The 22177-nt window shown below is 38.8% G+C and overlaps 1 protein-coding gene across 1 annotated transcript; it reads right to left on the bottom strand.

Moving 5' to 3' along the window:
* Positions 1 to 51: 51 nt before the first annotated feature.
* Positions 52 to 20905, bottom strand: cald1b (caldesmon 1b). The gene is made up of 18 exons (XM_039614231.1): positions 20743 to 20905; positions 20405 to 20508; positions 17293 to 17418; positions 16428 to 16758; positions 16265 to 16306; positions 15589 to 16176; positions 15331 to 15387; positions 14910 to 14945; positions 14753 to 14820; positions 14372 to 14618; positions 14116 to 14241; positions 12955 to 12998; positions 12775 to 12853; positions 11313 to 11444; positions 11072 to 11236; positions 9324 to 9395; positions 7765 to 7796; positions 52 to 2036 (listed from the first exon to the last, which is right to left on the bottom strand). The coding sequence occupies exons 2-17, from the start codon at positions 20476 to 20478 to the stop codon at positions 7767 to 7769; spliced, it is 2217 nt and encodes a 738-aa protein (XP_039470165.1). The 5' UTR covers positions 20479 to 20508; positions 20743 to 20905; the 3' UTR covers positions 52 to 2036; positions 7765 to 7766.
* Positions 20906 to 22177: the final 1272 nt, after the last annotated feature.

Below are 22177 nucleotides of genomic sequence, written 5' to 3'. Positions count from 1 at the left end.
ACAAATGACAGCATTTCCTCTCATTGGTTAAAAATAAAACAGAACCAGAACTTTTTTTTTTCCTTCATTTTTTTATTGCTGAAGCCATACATACAATATTTGTAAACAACTCAAACAAGGCAATCAATAAAAAAAATGCTGAAAGTGTCATAATACATTTAGGCAGAACTCAACGTATGTGCACTGCTGACAGGAACACCGGGTTACATTCACTGTTAATTACAGGCTTTTTTTAAACAGAGTGCATGTTGTGATTGTCTTGCAGGTCTCTAATGTTTCTGCAACGCATAAAAAGCTGAAGTAAGTGGCATGTAAATGCGCAATAGATAAGCAAAGCAGCCAGACTATAACCTGTTTGTTGAATACAATAAGATTTGTTGTTACACTAGATACTTGCATACACAAGTATTCATAGACCATGAAAGTAACAAAGCTGGATGTTATTCGTGAAAATGTTTCCCGCTGCTATAGCAGTCCTAGGCAGGATGTGCCAATGATATTAACTTATGATCTGAGGTGTGGATCATTGTGTATTTTTTAATTAAACTTTTTAATAAGAGCCACTTTATCAAGGCTTCTCGGCTTTGTAACTATTATCGTGCATCATCCATCCACTTTGCATCCACTTTGCAGTTGTAAATTTGACTAAATGATGAGTGAATGAACTACGAGCCAGTTGCCTTTTGAAGTTAATCACGAGGTGAGTGGTCAGGTAGTCTACGTTTGCTCTGTGTGCTCTTCATACTACATCCGAAGAGTCACACTGATGCCATGCTCACAATAGGAATATAAATTACAATGTTCAGCTGGTAAAAATATTTATCACGTCTTGTGTTTTTAGTGAGTATGTTTGCATGACAAGGTATTTAAAAATGACTAACAGAACATGAATGCCTAATAGATTAATCCATCTAGTAGACCAGGGGTGAGGGAATCCAGGCCTCAAGGGCCGGTATCCTGAAGGTTTTAGATGTGTCCTTGACTCAACGCAGCTGATTTAAGTGGCTAAATTACCTCCTAAACATGTCTTGAAGTTCTCCAGAGGCCTGTTAATGAACTAATCATTTGATTCAGGTGTGTTGACCCAGGGTGATATCTAAAACCTGCAGGACACCGGATATTTCTCTCTTGAGCTGAATCAGTCGGATAGTTTTGCCATCCTTTGCTAACATTAAAGTCATTCATTTAATGGTTTATTTATGTGTTTTTATGCACAACTTATTATTCTTAAAAAATATTACAAACTTTTATCAAAATTGTAAACATTAGCCAAAGAGATTTCTTTATTGCTTCACAACCACAGACTTGTTAATTACGTCTAACTGATCTATATTAAGTACATGCAAAGGCCTTATTAAATACGTCAGAAAGCCTTTATGATGGATGCCTTAGTAGAAACTAAAACCTACAAAACAAGTAAATTATATACAAGCTTTTCATCCAACATCCAGCTGTGGAGTACAGTATACTTTCTATGGAATCAAAACCATGACTTTCATCACAAAAAGCAGTGTGCATGTATCATTATAAAGCAAGAATACTAATTACTGGGTATAAGCTATATGACATAACGTCAAATGCACCATATGAATTATAGACCTGCTAATGAGAGCTGGAAGCAAAATAACCAACTTGCAGAATGCTTGAATGAAAAATAGTGACAACAACAGCTAATGGACAGTTTTAGTTTACTACTGAGTATTAACCATGTAAAAACAGTTAGAAAGTGTAATATTCTTTTAAATTTCTTATAGCCACATATCAAGTCAAGCCATCATCTTTTCATTTTTGAAGAAACTCTCGAAGCATGGCTAAGTCAAAATAGGTGGCAGTGCAGAGGTACTGATACTGTAAAGCTAGAGATGGAAGACTTTGACACAGGAATCCCATTATGTCATTCCCTTTTCCTTCATTGTGACGTGAACCTCATGCAAAATACGGGCGTGCTGAAGGGGAACAGGTGTGAATGTAGAGCAGCAGAGGTGTGAGTTTGAACAGGTGTAACTGGGATGTCAATGGTTAGGGTCTCACTCCTGCTATAAAAGAAACAGAAAGACATTAAAGATCAGTTTCTCAATGTGTCAATTGCTGATAAAGTCACTGTTAGAGTAAGGTGAGACACCACAGGTGAATATGTGAATATATACAGAACAGATATCACCTTGATAAAATCCCACAATATTATTTACATTAAAAAAAATTTGCTTTTTCTTCTGCAAGTTTCTGAAATTTTATCGAAATAGATAACAATGTGCATATATACATACATTAGTTAATAACCAATAACCAATATATAAATCTGAACAATGAATAAATTCCAAATAATGTAAATTTTATTTTGTTGGTACAAAAATCTTCTTTAATGTTGGAAATCTACTTTTATCCCTTAATGAATCAAAATAAATATTTTAAAATAGAGAAAAGTAGAAAAATGTCATGTTTTTAAGGTATAAACTATTTTATATATATCAGACTCTAAATGGTAAATAAAACAAACTTTAAAAAAAAGAAAAAAACTTGAAAAAACTTTAGTAAAATCCTTGAGATTACAGAACTAAAAAATGCTTTGCTTGTTTCCAACACCATGCTTCATGCTTACACTGTACTGAAGTAATTTTGCACGAGTCATGGTCATAGTCCTTATTTTTTGTATACTCTGACTCAGTGGTGTGTTTTATAGAGCAACCTGAAGTCTGAGCTTTTGATAGTTTTTCACAAGTATTTCTACAATGCTGCGAAAAAGTATTTGCCCCTTTCAGATTTCTTTTTTCTTTTATTTTCTTTTTTGCATATTGTCACACTTACATCTTCCAGTTCCCAAATCAAACAATTTTTTAAACTTTTTTTGGACAGCTGTGTTCACTTTAGCTTGCCACACTTAGGCCTGATTATTGCCAGATCTGTTAAATCAATCAAACAGAACCTGTCAACAACCTTCCACACAATGAATAAGCCTAAAAGATCTTAAAGAAAGAAAGAAACTTAAAAATGATGAGAAACAAAGTCACTGACATCTATCAGTCTGGAAAGGCTTACAAAGCCATTTCTAAGGCTTTGGGACTCCAGTGAACTATGAGGAAGGCCTTTATCCACAAATGGAGAAACCTTGGAGCAGTGGTAAACCTTCCCAGGAGTGACCGGCCTATGAAAATTACTCTGAGAGTGCATCGACAAGTCATGCAGGAGGTCACAAAAGAACCCAGAACACTATCTAAAGAACAGAAGACTTTACTCGTTAGGATAAGGTCATGATTCAACAATACAGAGTTCCAAGGAGAAAACCACTGCTGACCAAAAAGAACACAAAGGCTCACCTCACATTTGCCAAAATACATCTTGATGACATTTGGGAAAATATTCTGTGGACTGAATAGACAAAAGTTGAACTTTTTGGAAGGTTTGAGTCCTATTACATCTGGCATAAAACTAACACAGCATTTCATAAACAGATCATACCAGCGGATCATACTTCAGGACCTTGACGAACCATAAATTCTGCTCTCTAGCAGAAATCCTGAAGGAGAATGTCAGGCCATAAGTTCATGGCCTGAAGCTCAAGCTCACTCAAGTTATGCAATGATAAGAAACACACCACCAAGTCCACCTCTGAATTGCTCAAAAAAATTAAAAACAAACAAAATGAAGGTTTTGAAGTAGTCTGGACTTAAATCAGATTGAGATGCTTTGGCATTATCTTAAGCAGTCAGTTTCCATCCAGTGTGGCTGAATTAAAACGATTCTGCAAAGAAAAGTGAACCAAAATTCCTCCACAGCGATTGCCAGGTATCACAAACACTTAATTGCAGTTCCTGCTGCCAGTGGTCACACAACCAATCATTAGGTTTAGGGAGCAGTTACTGTTTCACACAGGTCTATGTTTAGTTAACTTTTTCCCTTAATAAATGAAATCTTCATTTAAAAGCCGCATTTTGTATTTATGCTTATTGTTAAAATTTATTTGAATATCTCAAACATGAAAGTGTACCAAATATGCAAAAAACTAAGAAATGAAGAAGGAGGAAATACTTGACCATGTTTGATATGGGCATCAAACATTTTAACAGACAATTTAACAGACAATGCTTCCACAGATACAAGCTTTTTTTAGAGGGGAAAGGAGCTTAAAACTGATCAGTTCGTGCATATTTTCCTTCAAGTGTGTCAACTTTAAAACAGAAAGATCATCAGTCATTAGCCTCAGCATCATCAATCAATGCTTTCATGACCATTGTTCTCTGTAAGAACAATATAATGCATGTTCAGTGCCGCTGTTGTTGTTGTTCAGAGTTAGGACACTTTGCTTTGTGACTGAAAGCTCTAACTTGGTCATTTGCCCTTTACTTCATTGCTCAGCCATCTATTTCTGATGAAGAAGTTGGAAGGCTACAAGCAAGGAGTGCTATTTAGAGTTGAAGTTGACACTCGACAAACACTTTTCCACTCCTATTGTTCACACTTTGGCCCAAGCACTGATGCCTTCATGTCAGAAGAAACATGATATTTGAACACGAAGAATCAAGGCAGCTTTATTATGCCAAAGTCAATATCTTTTTCATGATTTATGTTGTAAAGTCAAACGTTTTAACTTGTCCCATGTAGCTGTGGTAGCTCATCTTAGGTTTTTATCATTAGCACTGAGTGAATAAGCCTGGTGATCGAGCCCGATTTGCTTCTTAAATGGCTAGTAATCCTTTTCAGCAGTCAGTTGTAATGTGACAATCAAGCAGCTGCACTCTGGTATGTCTGACAGCTCTCCGACACTCAGCAAAGTTCCCCAAGTCCAGGTGGGACTTGGGGATCAGCCCACAGCAAAAACATGACAGTCATCCCAGGAGTCTGGAACTTTCTTTATACTGGGAAACAAGGTCGGGGTGAGGTTTTTTTTAAATATAGATCGCAGTGCCACAGAGCTGAGCCCGTGCCCAAAAATCTCCAGCAGCAGATTTGATTTACAGTGAGCAGCTACTCTGGTAGAAAGAGAAGTTGGTGGGTTGTAGTAGTTACGAGCTCCTGCTGGGCTATAAATCAGTCAAGGCTTATCCTACTTGTCCAGAACATGTTTTGAAGGGCAGACACACTTCATCTCAAGTTTGCTTCCCCCAGGACTGACCAACATAAAGCCCTGGTTTAACATGTACAATGTTCAGCTTTACAGTGTTATAAAAGTATTCACTTTACCCGAGTGAAAGTAGAGCTAACCCCAATGTAGAGACACTAAAAATATCTCCAGCAAAAGGACTAATTTGATATTTTAGGAAATGTGTGTTGTCATTTGCCCTTTACTTTATTCTAGGCTGTCTATTTCTGATAAAGGAAGTGGTGACCTATAAAACACTTAAGTTTGTAAATACAAAGCTACAGCTATGTCTGTGAGGGAAGAAAGGAAGGAAGAAAGCTACAGCTATCAGTTGGTTTGGTTACCAAAGGGGGACACTCCATGAACAGGAAGTCACTGGATAAAGACAAATAGTCTAGAATATAACCCACTTGAAATCACATGCAGATTTATTTTCTTTTAAAGTTTCTAATGACCTTTTAACTTTTACCTACTCGGTATTATTAGACCTCAGTGCTGCTTTTGACACAGTAGATCACAGGATTCTTATCTCTCGACTGGAACAATGTGCCGGAATTAAAGGGCTTGCTTTGGAATGGTTTAAATCCTACTTATCTAATCGTACTTTCAGAGACACATTGTCTCCAAAAACGACCCTTTTTCAAATTCAAATTCAAATCAAATTCAAATTTTGTTTGTCACATACACAGTCATACACAGTACGGTATGCAGTGTCTGCCATCTATAATCCAGTTTTGAGTTCCCTCCCCAGACGCCTTAACGCCCACTCACATCCTGGGCCATCTGACCTCAGGAATTCACATGACAAGGTGGGGCCAGGTTTCACAATGAGCTCACCCGAAACCCTGGCTGATTAGGTCCCACACCCGCTTTCACACCTTGGCGCATGTGATTAGAGGATCACCAGGGGGTCCTTTGTCCCTCTTTGGGGGGATACTCCCACTGGGTTTAAATCTGGGACTCTCGGCCATTTGACCTTAGAACTGAAGAAGCTTCTCGGATGAGAGGTGAAACGTCTTCAAGCAACTTAAAGAAGTCCAGACGCTTTTCTTTGCAAACTCCTTTGACTACGATGACCTGGATGACTGAGAACCTTCACAGACATATGCAGTGAAATGCTTAGACAACTGCTCGTGACCTAAAATAAAAGACTATGAATAGGATAGGAAATAAATATGAAAGTTAAAATGAAGGGTAAATTTAACTAGGAAAGAATAAAGTAAAATATAAAAATTAAAGTTAAAAATAAAATAACTGCGGGGTCCCCCAGAGCTCTATCCTTGGTCCAGTCCTTTTTTCAATTTATATGCTCCCGTTGGGATCTATTTTCAAAAAATATGGAATTTCGTTTCACTGTTACACAGATGATTCTCAGATTTACCTTCCACTAAAACGAAAATCTCTGAATCCTCTGACGGGACTGTTTGATTGTCTAGAAGATGTCAAGGCATGGATGGCTCTAAATTTTCTAAATCTAAATGAACAGAAAACTGAGGTCATTTTCTTTGGTCCTTCTGACCATTATGACCTTGGCCCCTTAGAAAATTATAAAAAAAAACATTTGCAAGAAATTTAGGGGTGATTTTTGACAGCAATTTAACATTTGATAAACAGATAAATAATGTAGTCAAAATCAGTTTCTTTCATCTTCGCCTAATTACAAAAGTTAAGCCCTTTCTCTGTTTCAGAGATTTTGAGAAAGCGATCCATGCCTTCATCTCATCTCGCCTCGACTTCTGTTATAGGCTCTACTCTGGTGTCACCTCTTGATCAACTGGCTGACTGCAGCTAGTTCAAAACGCTGCAGCACGGCTCCTAACTGGCACACACAAGCGAGATCATATATCTCCTTTACTTGCATCACTACACTGGCTGCCAGTCAGCTTTCAAATTGACTTTAAGATCTTAACACTTGTTTTTAAGTCGTTGCATGGACTAGCCCCTACATATCTTGCTGATCTCCTAACCTCGTATTCTCCCCCAAGATCCTTGAGGTCTGCAGACCAAATGCTTTTGGTTATCCCTAGGTCCAGATTAAAACACAGAGGAGACCGGGCATTTGCTGTGACTGCCCCCAAACTTTGGAATACATTGCCTTTGCATTTCAGATCCTCAGAACACTGGATACTTTTAAAAGTCATCTAAAGACCCATTTTTATTCTCTGGCTTTTGATTCATCATGAGTTTGTTACTATTATTCTTTTTTATGATTTTATTTTATTTTTTATGATTTTATTCTCTTTTTTATGATTTTATTCTCTTCTAAAACACTATACTGTTTTTTTATGTTTATTGCCTTGTCCATTTTATTGTACAGTACTTTGGTCAACACCTGTTGTTTTAAAAGTGCTATATAAATAAATATGAACTTTGAACTATTGTTTTTTAAATGATCGGTTGTTTGCCCTCATTTCCCATCTCTGTAAGCTAAGCTAACGAGTAGCTAGGTGTCGCTTCATATTAACTCTACCATAAGAGAGTCTATCTTTTTAGTATTTGTTAAACTTTTTCTCTGACATTAAACAAGGAAAAACTATTCTACTCTTTTAGTGGTATATTATAGTTATGCACGAGTGTTACTGTATATTAGGCTATTTATTTTTACTTGTGCAATGATAAATGTTCAGTATTGAGTAAGGGTACTTAGTTACATTTGACCACTGCATACAGTCACTTCAGAAGCTTACCATTAACGAGAAAACTTGCCTCCCACAGCCACCTGTGCGAGCAGAAGGAATAAAGGAAACAAAATAAATGAGGTAAGACAAATCCTCCACTGGTATTCAGGCAAATTATCATCTAAGTATTCACAGCGCTTCTTTTTTTCCATATTTTGTTCCAGTTTTATCAAATTCATTTTTCACCTCAAAGTTCTTCATAAAATGCTCCATAATGAAGGTGAAGGTGAAAAAAATTCTTGAAATTTTTTGAAATGTATGAAAAATGAAAAAGAAAAATGCAAAATAACATGTACATAAGGATTTACAGCCTTTGCTCAACACTTTATTGAAGCACCTTTGGCAGCAGTTACAGTCTCAAGTCTTTTTCAATATGATTTTAGAAGCTTGGATCGTTGTCCTGTTGGAAAATGAACCTTTGCCCCAGTCCAGAGAGCTTTTGTGCAGCTTATCATCAAGTACATCTCTGTAAATTGTTGCATTCATCTTTTCTCTGACCCTGACTAGTCTCCCAGTTCCTGCTGCTGAAAAACATCCAAAAGCATGATGCTGCCACCACCATGTTTCACTATAGGAATGGCATTGGCCAGGCCATGAGCACTGTCTGGTTTCCTCCAGTCATGACTCTTGGCATTCAGGCCAAAGAGTTCGATCTTTGTTTCATCAAAACAGAGAATTTTGTTTCACACGGTCTGAGAGTCCTTCAGGTAAGCTTTGGCAAACTCCAGGTGGGCTGTCATATTCCTTTTGCTGAGGACTGGCTTCCATCTTGCCACTCATACAGGCCTGATTGCTGGAGTGCTGTAGAAATAGTTGTCCTTCTGGAAGGTTCTCCTGTCTTTGTCAGAATCACCATCGAGTTCTTGGTCGCGTCGCTGACTCAGGTCATTCTACCCTAATTGCTCAGATTGGCCGGGCAGCCAACTCTAGTAAGAGTCCAAAGTTCTTCCATTTACAGGTGATGGAGGCCACTGTGCTCCCTGGGAGCTTCAGTACTGCAGAAATCTTTCTGTACTTTTCCCCAGATATTTGCCTCAATGCCTTAGACTTCATGGCTTGGTTTGTGCACTGTCCAGTATGGGACCTTACATAGACAAGTGGGTGCCTTTCCAAATTATGTCATTCAATCAACTGAATCTACCACAGGTGAACTCTAGTTAAGTTGTAGAAAGATGTGACAGATGCTCAGGATGCATCTGAGCTCAATTTGGAGTATTTTTTTATTTTTTTATTTATTATATTTTTTAATAAATTTGCAAGAATTTCAAGCAACCTTTTTTCACTTCATCATTATGGTGTATCGCGTGTAGAACTTTGAGGTGAAACACAAATAAGGCTATAACATGAAAAAATGTGGAACGAGTGAATTACTGGAGCAGCCATGTATCTTATGTTTTTCCTTAAGATTCCAAATCAGTAACATCAGCCTGGAGTCACATATTCACAAATGAGCACTTTCACTCATGTATTAGAAAGACTAAATAAAGAATAACAACTATTACCACATCATTGTAAATCCTTTAAAACACTAACATTGCCCCTTCAGAGAATAGTGTCTGTGTCTTTACCTTTCCAGGCGTAGAGCCCTTCTTTGCTTCCCACATGCCACGCTTGTTACCCACGTCAGCTGGTTTCACATCCTGTCACAAACAAAATGCACAAAAAGACTGTTAGCCCTGCAAAGTGTCAGAAGACATATTTAGACCAGCTACTTAAGCAAAAAGTATAGAAAAGAAGAAGCTTTTATCCAAAATATTTCTCAGCAGAAAGCACAGAGGTGCTATGAGGAAATTGTCTCAAATGTTCTCCTCAACCTACTTTCAATGAAATCAGATAATTGAAAGCGTGACCATTTTTATGGTGAGGAATGAGAAAAAGTAGCAATAACTTTGACTGTCTGTAAAACATTGGAGAGCTTTCCTTATCGGTCCTCAAATAGATTCGAAGGGCTTTATAGAATTGCTCTCATCCTGAGAAGACAGTTATTGTTTAGTAAAGGGTTTAAGTGACATGTTTAAGCAGAGGAGGACTAAAAACTAACATCACATGAAGTATGAAGTCATCAATGTCCAGGGAGTAAATTTACCAAATGATTTCCCTTCAATGGATGCAAATACAGTTCCCAAATATATTTATTAGGCTTCTGATTATTACTGGTGATATTGGTGAAGTATATGCAAAACCTTTACCAGTTTGAAGAGCAGACAAAAAGCAGCAGGAAAAGCTTGAGTGAGGATAGCTGAAGGAAAGAGCCCAATTAAAGAGGACAGAAAGGCTGAAAAATATCACTAGCACAGTGAAGACACAGTAAAGATTTGATGCAAAGATCCACACATGCATCAGACTGCGGTACAGCTTCAACCCATCAGGGGGAAGTGTTACTGCAAGAGTAACAGCAAGGGTACAGCACTTCTCTGGCCAAGATATTTGATACCAAAGTTATCTCGCTCATAAATTTTGCTTAAGAACAATGTCACATGTCATCTACCAACCTTACTGCACATGAATGTGTCTCCAGACAGCCCGTTTTTACTAGCAGCTGGTGTCTGACTTTAAGAAGAGGACACAGTGCTCACTGACTACCTTACTACACATTTATTTATGCTATATGACCATAAAGAGAACAAATTAAATCATTAAGTTTCCATCTACTTGTTGCGACATGTAATAATATATGTGATAGCTATGAATAGATATGACCCTTTCCCCCTTTTCCAAAGGACACTCAAAGTATGGACTCATCAGTAGGACTAAAACATGCATTTCAGGGAGAGTTAAATGCAAACAGAAAAAACTGAGATTTCTGTTTGAAATAACTGCAGTTTTCTGGAATATAGGATTTAAATACAAAATAAATGATGTTAAAAGGAATGCAGAACGGGTTGTGAAAGAAGGCATTCAGGCATTAAACCACCTGACAATCAACTAGTTAGTGCCAGGTGTTTCACGGCTCTTCTGTTGTCTGCAATAGATAAATACTTTTTTTTGCTTCTGTACAAAGATTTCCCATGGGCTTCTGTTCAAATAAGTTAATTGAAGCTTTTCCCATCATGTGTACAAGAACTCAAAGAAAGCCATGACAGCATATGCTGTTCAGTAAACTCTCCATGTGGTGTTGCTAGACTTAAGACAGCAGCACCGTCCAGCCCTGGAGTGCAGACCCAAAGGCTGCAGCCAACAAAGGACAGGCATGTTGATGTGCAAATGAGCACATCAGCATGTGCAGAATATCAAGGGATTACTCTGCTGAAGACTGGCGTCTGATTTACAATAGTGTGTGGGTGTGTGATCACGGCAAGGATTTATCAGGTCTTACTGCGGGCTTTGCTGCTGCTGCTGGTGCTGGCTTTGCTGCTGCTGGTGCCGCTGGTGCCGGTGCTGCTGCTGCAGGTGCTGGCGCTACTGTTTTCTCGCCTTCTGCTGGCTTTCCCGTCCAACTGTTGACACGTCCGGTCACACTTCCTTTGATACCGGCCACATCCTGGTGAAGAAACACTTTAAATATGCAATCACACACTAAACCACACTAAGCCTCTTCCTCTCTCATTCTCCGTTACCTTGTTTGCAGGAGAGGGAGTTTCAGAGGTGCTGCCCACATTGCCTTTCTCCCACATACTTTTGATGCTGCGTGTGCCTCCCGTCGGAATATCTGCCACTGGAGACTTGGGAGATTTTACATCTTTGTTTCCCTGTAAAAAAGAGACGATGTATTTAGTTACATTTACATGGGCAAACACAGGAGCACGCTGACTAAAGCTCAGGGGGGCAAATAGCAACGTAGATTTAAATTTACCCAAGAACATTAATGTACTTAAGCAGAATTTTAAGACACCTGTGCTTTATTTAAACTTATCAGTTTTATTCCATAATTTACTGAGATAAAAAGCCTCAAAATAATGATCAGCACTTTTCAGAGCTCTGACATTAGGTCTATGTTGCAATACAAATATAACTAACTGTAACTTTTAATTATTTAGTAACAAGTGCAGAAAATACAGCTTTAAAAAAAAAAAATTTAATCTACACATATTTAATTCGAAATATACACACTTCATGTGTGTATATTTCGAATTCACAGGCTAACATTGAACATTTTATCTGCTACATTTATTTAGATAAGTTTTTAAATCTTATCTAAATTTAAATCTTGATGGCTCCTCGGTCTTAACAAATATTTACTGTCCAGCTTTTTTTTTCCATTACCATTTTAGTCAGACTCACATTAGTTAAAAAAATTACTATTTCCATCTACAACCTATATTTGGAAGTATTGCTCTGTTCCGGGACCTACCCACCCATCTATGTGCATACATGGAAGTGTGGGTAACAAAGGCCTGGGACAGGGAGACCACCAGCAAAGATATCCCAAAGGGTATGAAGCAAAGGAGGAAAAAATTACAACAGACAAACGCTAATTAATTCAGACACTTGAAAAGGATGAGCTGGGCTGAAGGTGGGTTGCAAAGCACAAGTAAGCAGGATAAGCAGCTTAAATAGTGGCTGGAATGAGATTTGACAATAGAACTATTTCCAGGTAGGCATTTTGATTTGAAATAGTAAATAAACAGGCATCGCTAATTAAATATGTGTAGATTCTATTGTATTTAGGTGGAGAGTCTTAATTGGTGTGATTAATAATACCTGTGTTTACCTTCTATTTCATATGAAATAGGTCTACTGGATGTGCTGAATGTGAGTCATTATGAACCGTGGGTTGAGCTTGACTTTGTCATCTGCCTGAACTAACACTACACTTCACCTCTCAGCCTGGTTTGACCCATTAATAGAGATGAGTCGATGACACTTAACCATACAAGACTTGGTCCATTTAAACCATTTACACCAGAAAAATGTATTTCTTGTGTAGCTGATGCATCATACTCTGACTTCAAATGGACCATTTTAAGATTGTTGCATTGGTTGCAACTTAAAAGAATATATGATCAAATAAAACATGACTATTACTGCTACCTTTATTAAGGATGGTGATTAATATTTAACATACAGATCAGCTCTCACCTGGATGGCAGAAGTGTATTGTTCCATTCTGTTGCCAATCTTGGAGACAATAGGAGTGTGTGACACTCTGGCTGTGGTGCTGCATGTATGAACCAGGCACTGGGCATTAGTAAAAGCCACCAACCACTTATTTATTTTTTTCTCTTGTACTGGAAAAAAAAAAATATTTTTGTGGCTTACCTTTTCTGGGCTGATTTACTGAGGAATTCTGCCTTCTCCCCAATCTGCACAAAACAATGTGGATTTTTACACTAAGTAGTGTTTCAAAGCCACAAATCACATTCTGCAGATCAATTCAATTCAATTTATATAGCGCCAAATCAGAAGAACAGTCACCTCAAAGTGCTTTATATTGTAAGGTAAAAACCTACAATCATACAGAGAAAACCCCAATACTGAAAGGTGAACAAGCACTTGGCGACAGTGGGAAGGAAAAACTCCCTTTAAAAAGGAAGGAATCCTCCAGAAGAACCAGGCTCAGGGAGGGGCAGTCATCTGCCATGACCAGTCAGTGCTGTGGGGTGGGGGACACAACAAAAGACACACTCTACAAAAAAAGCTATGGCAGCGTTGCACCACAAGGTGTCATTTTTAAAAAAAAATCAATAGCATGCAGCTAATATCAGCGGAATTAAAAACAGAACTTGATAAGGGAATGCCAAATGAACAAAAACAGTAGTCAGGAAAAAATGTTTGACCATAAAGGGAGAAGAACAATATCTGTGCTCCACTTCGCACAAAACATGGAAACAGGGGGAAACAGCTTGGCTGGCTCTGTCATCAAGTAACAAAATGAACCAGGCAGCGCTCCAAATCATCACACAGTATGTGACCGTACAAAACCTAGATTTGAAAATGAAACAGTGTGCTATTTGCTTAGTACACGTCCTTGAGTCACTGGTTGCCTTCCAACCTCATGGTGACAAAAACACTCAAGGAATTTCTTTCAATTACATAAAAGTTTATAAAAAACAGATAAATTATTTATACAGGACAGCTATATTTTACAGCCTGTACTATTACAGTGTCACTATTTTAAAAAGTTTATTCACACAAGTTATAATAAAAGCATTTTTCTCTATTCAGCTGGGTTTTCAGATATCTGGTTATGATTTCAAAGTTTATTATTATTATAGTGCTCAAGGCATTTACAAAGCATTTATTTAAATTACTCTAAAAAGATACACAGACACTTTTTGTTTCTACTGTGGATAAGTGGCCATATGTTTAGGTGGCTTTGCAGGATCTGGGCAAATACAACCTAGACTGTGTGGGTAAACTCAACTCAGTGAACCTTGTGTGACAACTCTAAGCCGTACGAACCAATTCTCAGACACTCACCTTAGAGGAGCCTTTGGGACTGATAGTAAAGGTGGGTTTTGTAGACCCCTCCTCCATCTGTTTCTTCTTCTCTGCAGCCTCCGCCCTCCTTTTCTCTATTTCCTCCTTCATCCTCTTTCTCTCCTCCTGTTACAAAAGCCCCATTTTGCTGTCACATTTCTGCAGCCACACATGTGATAAATAGCACATATCCAAACCCATGTGCGGTGTTAAATTGGTATAGTTAACCCCTGAATGTCAAATAACACATCCTCACCTGCTCTTTGGCTTTCTTTTCCTCTAGCACCTGTTTCCTTTGCCTCTCCTCTTCCTCCAGGATCTTCTTCCTCTCCTCTCTCTTCCTCTTCAGCTCCTCCAGTTCTGCCTCGGCACCCTGCTGCTTCTGCTTCATCTTCTCAAACTCCTCACTTTCTGCATTGTTTCGTCGGCGCTTCAGCTCCTGCAGTTTTCGCTCAGCCTCCTGTCGCTCCAGGTCTTCTGCTTTAGTGGAGGGCGGATTGTCCCTGCTCGCAAACACGCACAGTTTATTTAATTCACATGTTAAAACATGCAGATTAGACTTAACAGTGATCAAAATCATTGAGTGTCTAAAAGCAGTGGTCCCATTACATTGTGGAGGCAGTTTGCCAAGATTTACCTTGATGTCTTTTCCGTTTTCTTTAATTTACTTTCAATGACAGCTCCATTCTGTTTGGTTGGCTCAATCTTTCAAAAAAAGACGGGAAAAGAAACGTTTTTCTTCCATAAAAGAAAAAGAAACACATATTGAATATTGACAACTAGTATATTTTTACCTTGTCCTTAAACCCAAATCTCTTCGGCTTCTCCTCCTTCACACGAAGATGTGAAAATAAGAGAGAAAGAAAAGATCAGCAAACATCCAGTGTTACACACACACACACACACACACACACACACACACACACACACACACACACACACACACACACACACACACACACACACACAAGACAAAGGCCATCAAACAATAGTGGCGTACTGGTAGTGAATGCAAAGCAGATGTAAGCTAAAGATCTATGACACTGCAGCATCCTTGATATCACCACCTCCAGCAAAACACTGTGACTGCACTGTGATCTGTGACCAAACCACAAAACCACATCACACAGCAAAGCAAGAGCAAACCCACATAAATAAAGAGTGTTTTTTACTTTGCAAATAGTTACATTAAAGTCCCACAAATCCCATCAATACCTCCTCTTTCTTCTTCTTCTCTTCCATCTCTCTCTTTTTGCGCTTATCCTCTTCCTCTTTTTTCTTCTTCTCTTCGGCCTCCTTTTTCCTTTTTTCCTCCTCTACTTTCTTCTTCTCTTCCACTTCCCTTTTTCGTCTCTCCTCCTCTTCTTTCTTCCTTTGTTTCTCCTCTTCCTCCTTTTTCTTCTTCTCTTCCATTTCCTTCTTTCGTTTGTCCTCTTCTGCTTTCTTTTTCTTTTCTTCCATTTCCCTTTTCAGTTTTTCCTCTTCCTCTTTCTTCTTCTTTTCCTCCAGCTCCTTTTTTTGCCTTTCCTCTTCCTCTTTCTTCTCCTTTTCCTCCAGCTCCTTTCTTTGTCTTTCCTCTTCCTCCTTTCTCAGTCTCTCTTCCACCTCTGTTTTCTGCTTCTCTTCCTCTTCTTTCTTTTGTCTCTCTTCAAGCTCTCTTTTCTGTCTTTCCTCCTCTTCTTTATTCATTTGTTCCTCCATCTCTTGTTTTTGTTTTTCCTCTTCCTCTTGTTTAAGCCTCTCCTCAGTTTCCTTCTGTTGTTTTTCCTCTTCTTCCATTTTTCTCCTTTCCTCCTCCTCCCTTAGTGTCTTTTCTTCCTCCTCCTTCTTGAGTTTTTCCTCCATTTCCCTTTTTTGTCTCTCTTCCTCTTCTATCCTCTGCTTTTCTTCCATTTCTTTTTGATGCCTTTCTTCTTCTTCTTCTTCTTCTTCTTGCCTCTTCTTTTCTTCTTCTTCTTCATTGTCAACACCAGGCGCAGGCTCATCTTCAGCATCTTTCTTTTCTAAACTTGGCTCCTCAGTGTCCACCTCTGTTGCTGCAGCCTTCTCCTCAGTCTCTTCCTACAAAAACAAATTAAATTTACTTCCCGTCAGTTTTATGGAGTTGGATTAACAAGTCTAAAAGAGGTAAAAAGACATAAAACTCTACCTCATTTCCTGTTGTTTGTGTTCTTGATTCTTCAACAGATTCCTGACAATCACACCAAAAATAAATCAATTAATCAATAAAAAAATCACAATATAAAAACTTTTTTCCCCAGTAAATACATTATAATTTATAAAACAAACAAAAAAGCTGAAACACATCTGACCTTCTCATCCTCCTTTGTGTCTTCTTCCTCTTTCCTCCAAGAGTTAGTATCAGTACTTGTCACCTCCTCCTGGGCAAATTCCTCCTCCTTCTTCTCCTCCTCCTCCTCCTCTGTATTTTGTTGCCTGCTGCTACTGATGGAAGTCTGCTCTTCCAGTGTGACGTCTGTGCCATTGGTGGTGCCAATTGTGGGATCGAGCTCCTTCTGTCTCTCCATGGCCTCCTTCATTCTCTTTTGCCTGCGTTCCTCCCTTCTGGCGAGGCGCTCCAGCAAAGCTTGGTCATCATCTGCCCCTTCGTTTCCGGCCGTGGAGGACTCTGTCTCTGTCACGCTGAAAAATTAAAGAACAAAAACAAAACACCAAAGATTAAATTCAATCAAAGTCGAACCTCAAAATCTTGGCTGCTATCAAATGTTTTGGTCTGATCAAGTGTGATGAACCCACAAGTCTTTCTGAGTGGACTTTTCTCCTGTGGCTAACCAGCGAAAACATCAATCCAAGAACCTCACAACCGCTGGAGCTTTCCAAATATTAAGGCTGGAGGGCTTTATCAATACCAAACATTTAAATAGGCTGTAGAGCTGCTGCGTTTTTCTTTCTCTCTCTCTCTCTCTCAGTGACGCTTACGTAGGAACAAAAAAGCATTTTAATAAAATTAAATGAAAAAACACTATTTTTTGTTTTGTGACACAGTTAATTTGTGCAATAGGCCAAGGTAATAAAATGTGCTGCTTTTATACACAACAATTCAACTTGTGTGTAAATTAATTTTTCATACGTCAAAAAAAAGTTTTTTCATTAAGAAAATCCCTGATGGGAAGTTTCTTATTTAACCTCATTCTAGATGATGTCTACACATCTTACCTGTTAGTATCGATCACCTCAGTCGTACCAGATTCCTCTGAGTCTTTCATCTTCTTTCTCTCCTCCCTTGCGCGCCTCCTTCGCTCCCGAGCCTCTTCCTCATCATCATCATTGGTGTTACCTACCCTGAGAGAGCACATGTACAGAATTACAGTGTTTGTTAAAATGCATTTTAGTTTTTGGGGTTAAACCTTGAAAACACGTGAAAACATGAAAACAAGCTACTTTGGCTTAATGGCAACTTTTCTGCTATAATATCACTGTCTAGTGATAATGGCCAAAACACCCAATGAATCCAAGGTCCACTACTGATGATCTGTCTTTAAAAATTTTACTCTAGATCAGATTTCTAATCCCTAAACCTAACCAAGGAAGTTAAAAGAAACAGAAAATAAAATTGGTATAATTTGTGATAAAAGGCCGAAACACCCTGTGAAGTTAAGCCACAACTGACGATGTGTCCCACTGGTAAAGCTTTCGGGCTGCCTTTCTTCATAATAGCCATCCCTCAAGACTTTCTTCATTTGAAGCAATGCATTATCAGAGATTGTAGCATCTAGTCCTTTATTGAATCTGTAAATGCCATGGTTTGAGTTTGTGATATAGTTTCGGCCCATGTTTTTTTTGCCTATCACTTTGCCCGTGTATGCCTGTTAGTTTAACTTCCTGTCTTTGTCTTTTTCCCTCCTGTCCTGGCACTGTCAGTCTAAATAGTCGGTTCTGCATTTTCCATCCACCCCTTTACACTTCTCATACCTTGATCCATGGATTCTGCCCATTTACTACACGTTTGCCTACGTGAGAACGCTGGATCCTTCCCAATGGTACTTTCTTCTTCTAGTATTTGTATTAGTATTAAAAGCTGCCTGTAAATTCACTTTGGCGCTGTATAGAGGAACAGATTAAAACAAATTATGGACCTAACTGCAAATGCTTTGAGCTCCATGGACCTCGTGGTTCTGCCTACTTTACTTGTGACACACTATGACATGTTATGTAAGGCTTTAGTGTAGAGTGGAGTTTCCCAAACACATTTTATTTAATGTTTTTAAGAAACCTAAAGTGACAAAACAAGTGTGTTTCCTGATAAAAATAAAATAAACTTTACATAAATCAAAAACACAATTTCCACCAAAAGAAAAATGTGATATGTCACATTTTTATGTTGACCACATGAGAAGCTAAAGCCATACCATCTAAAGCTGATTTCAAAAGACATGATGACGATTTGAGATACCACAACTGAGAGGAAAATAGTCTATAAGAAATAATTATAAACACACATGTTATTATTACAACGTGTAATATATGAAAAAGGGAGAAAAAGCAACAGAACAGGGATGCAGAACAATGCCTTTCCTCTCCATCAACCCCATATCTCCTGTCAGTGACTTTCATCCAGCTTTGAATGCTTCCACAGTTAATTTTTCAGCATGCCTGGGAGTATCTTTTTAAGTATTACCAGGCTTTATGAGGCAGAGAGGAAGCTTGAAATGCTCCATTGATAGCACACTGGTATTATTTCCCTCTGCTCTTCCTGAATCTGCGAGACAATCTTTTACAGATGTTGTGAGAGGTGGAAGGCAACCACAAGAATCCTTTCTGTCTTTAAAACAGCAACAAAGACCCAAATGAGGCGGAAATCCAATAAATCCACAGGCAAAAGGTTTCTCCAAATGGCACGGATCACCCAGAGAAATCAGTGAGGAAGCAGTCCAATTAGAGAGAACCCCACCCAAAGCTTGAAGATTCCTGACTGAGTGCTATCAAAATGTCACAGTTACATTTCCAGACAACCAGCCCGGGGGACACGAAACATAATAAATGAAGGGAAATATGATGGGAGCTACTTGGCTAACAGAGGTGCTGAGTGAAATGAAGGGAAGAGACTAAAAAGCTCCGCTCAAGCAGTGTAAGTCTGAAGCCCTCGGAGCAGGCTATTATGCACTGGAATAAAAATGACAGTCAAAACATTCCAGTGTCGGCAGCGTTTGGAGAGGAACTGGAAGGCATAAAAGGAAGGGCAGGCTAGTTTGGCATGGCCGGCTGTGAGAAAATTGCAAGGAATGCTCTTCGTTGCTTGGGCACTGATGGCACATCTGATATGACAGCAGCCCACTGGAAAAAACACAACATGCTGAGCTATGTTTGGACATCTTGATTATATGATCACATAAAGGATTAAAGTGATCATAATCTGTTCAAATCCATTCAGAGAGTAAAATGCAGTGACCGCAGTGTTTGATCATCAGTTTAATTAGCTCTGTGATTAAACACTTCTGACATCTTTAAGTGTCAGCAGCTCTCACTTTGTTTCTACTCCACCTGAGGTCACAGCAAGTACAAACCTTCTACTTTACACCACTGGGGTGGATATCAGCACCATCTTTTAAACACTATTGTTTAATTTACTGAGCACATGAAAGAGACTGAATGAAACAACAGAGAATGAAAGGTAAACCCAAACAGCAGCACAGACGACGGTCCCCTTAATGAGCTCAGGATAGTGTGGAGATCATTGGGCCACTATCGGCTCTTCCTTCTGCTCCGTGTGGAGACAAAAAACTCCACGTTGCATTCTTCCATACATCAAACAACATATAGTATGCATATATAGAAAGGCCCGCTCACTGAGCATGTGTCCATGAGACGAACCAATCATCGGAGGGCACAGAAGAAAGATCAGAAGAGGAACATCTTGTTTAATGTTTTCAGAATGGTTCATTGCACCCAAGGGTTTAAAGGTGTCACCACAGATGGGACTGGGAAACAGCTGCTGTTTAAAAACTAAAAAAAAGTGTGTGTGTGTGTGTGTGTGTGTGTGTGTGTGTGTGTGTGTGTTTCGGGGTGGGGTGGGGGGTGACTAGGCCCAGCTAATCAAATATAAAATCTATCCGGTTTGTTTTGTCAGCCGACACAAATGCTTTACATGGTAACAAAGCTAATGAGGCTTTAATTTAAGATGATGTGGTGTAGGATGTTCTGATATTCACAGTGCATTCACCCTTTTTTTGTGAGTTTCACTTCTAATTTTAAGTCTGCATGCTCAGGACTGCGTCTTTTATGTGTGTGTGCATGTGTTGTTTTGCACAGGTTTTACAGGATTACTCACTTTTCGGCTTCAAGGCGCATCTGCTCTCTCCTCTGCCTCCTCAGCTCCATGCGGCGGTCAAAGTCGTCATCCATGGTGGCCAAAAGGTTCTCCTCGCTTTCTCACTAGAAGACATAAATATAATGTCAGCATGAGTATCCTAAGTTAAATGAAATGGACATTTATTTTTTAATGCACATGCAAAAAAAAGCCATTTCATCACTGTGGTAATTTTGCAGCTTGTAGGGTCCAGATTTACAGACACACATTGCAATATAACAAAGGGCCCACCCAAGGCAGCTTTTTTTTAACATATGAAAAAATCAATAAAAACTTCTGTGCCTGCTAGTTTACAATACCTTAGCAATAGCGAAAGTTTAGTCCATGGACAACAGAGACTCCTCTCCTGTCATATATCAGCTCCCAGTCTGGTTTATATCTCAGTCCTTCTGCAGCGCAAAAAGAATTCCTGCTTGTCTTTGCAGTGACTACAACTACCAGAAAAGGCAAAGCCTGCCTCTCTGCTTTCCTCTTTTTCTTTCTCAGCCTCCCTCCTCCTCAGCCAGACTCCTGCTCGCTCCCTCTGACTCTCACTTTTCCCTCCCTGATCTCTGAATTTGGACTTAAACTTTGTCTTATTCTGCTTACTGTACCTTGTCTGCTTTATCTAGCTTATGTCAGATGTGTCGGTTGGTTTCTACAGAATTATTCTGTGCTTCTAAAACACTATTCACTGCACAACCCTTACTGGTCACAGGACAGCTTTGCAGTGCGCAGTGCTTTATATTTCAGCAATTAGCCTGGCATGACTTTGATTTTCAGTTGCCAAAGAAAAGAAATGCCCATTAGCCTTTTAATTACTTTTTTCCAACTAATAATTACTATAATGAATAATATTTGTAATTATTGGCTCTCTACTGGACACCATACATTTGTTATGAAATAGAGGTAGAAGAGTGCAATTTTTTCTCTCTCATTAAATTATTCAAACGTGTTTGAGTCCTCGTGTTTCTCTATGCTGTTATTGTAGTTTCATTGCAAAACAGATAAAGAGATCCAGTGGGAAACGCAATCTACAAACAGGTTTCTTTGAACTACAGAGGCTGGGCATTCCTGTGCATTTAAAACGTAATTAGAGTTTCCAGCATCACAGATAAAATCATAGTTCTTGTAAAAGGTTGCCAAAGCCTATAATCTACAATCAACTGTTCAGCTAGATCAATCAACTGAAAACCAAAGCCCCCATTTTAGTAATAATAAAGCTGTAATCTGGCCTGCAGGGTTTCCCAAAGCTCACTAACGTCATACAGCCTGTGCCCAGTAACTAACTGCTAGTGTTTCTGGCTTAAAGAAAAGAATTGAGGGTTCATTTAAATGCACAGACTTAGATAAAATGGCTTCTTAGGATGACACAAAATCCTTCATTTATAGCACTTTAACAGCTTGCCACCTTATATTAATGTCTGGAACACTAACTCCAAGCAGCTGCCAATAAATCAAAATTCACCTTTTTTTCTCTTCATATAATTCTAACAAACTCATTCAGCATAACTTAAATTTATTACTTGATAATGTACACATTGTCTTCATAATTATTGTATAGGCTTTCAGCATGGACACAAAAACAACTGTATAAGCCGCACACAGTTTTTGTGTCCACAGTGTCCTCCCACTAAAGACATGGATGCTAAGCTAACTGATGGTTCTTGGCTGAAAATGTGAGTGTGAGAGGGAACTTGTGTGTGTGTGTGTGTGTGTGTGTGTGTGTGTGTGTGTGTGTGTGTGTGTGTGTGT

The sequence above is a fragment of the Oreochromis aureus genome, linkage group 7, assembly GCF_013358895.1.
Source record: "Oreochromis aureus strain Israel breed Guangdong linkage group 7, ZZ_aureus, whole genome shotgun sequence".
Lineage (NCBI taxonomy): Eukaryota > Metazoa > Chordata > Actinopteri > Cichliformes > Cichlidae > Oreochromis > Oreochromis aureus.
The sequence above is the reverse complement of the archived record's forward strand: the minus strand, read 5'-3'. Positions and strand labels throughout refer to the sequence as shown.

Bases quoted from the DNA above. Each gene is read 5' to 3' on its own strand.
- cald1b (XM_039614231.1), bottom strand. From the start codon at position 20,478: ATGGATGACGACTTTGACCGCCGCATGGAGCTGAGGAGGCAGAGGAGA. The intron at 15,388-15,588 runs CTGAAAAGGGAA...AAGAAGAAAAAA, and splicing joins AGAAAGAGGAAGAGGAAAAA to GAGGAAGAGGATAAGCGCAA. The intron at 9,396-11,071 runs GTAAGACCTGAT...TGTTTGTGACAG, and splicing joins CAGCAGCAGCAAAGCCCGCA to GATGTGAAACCAGCTGACGT.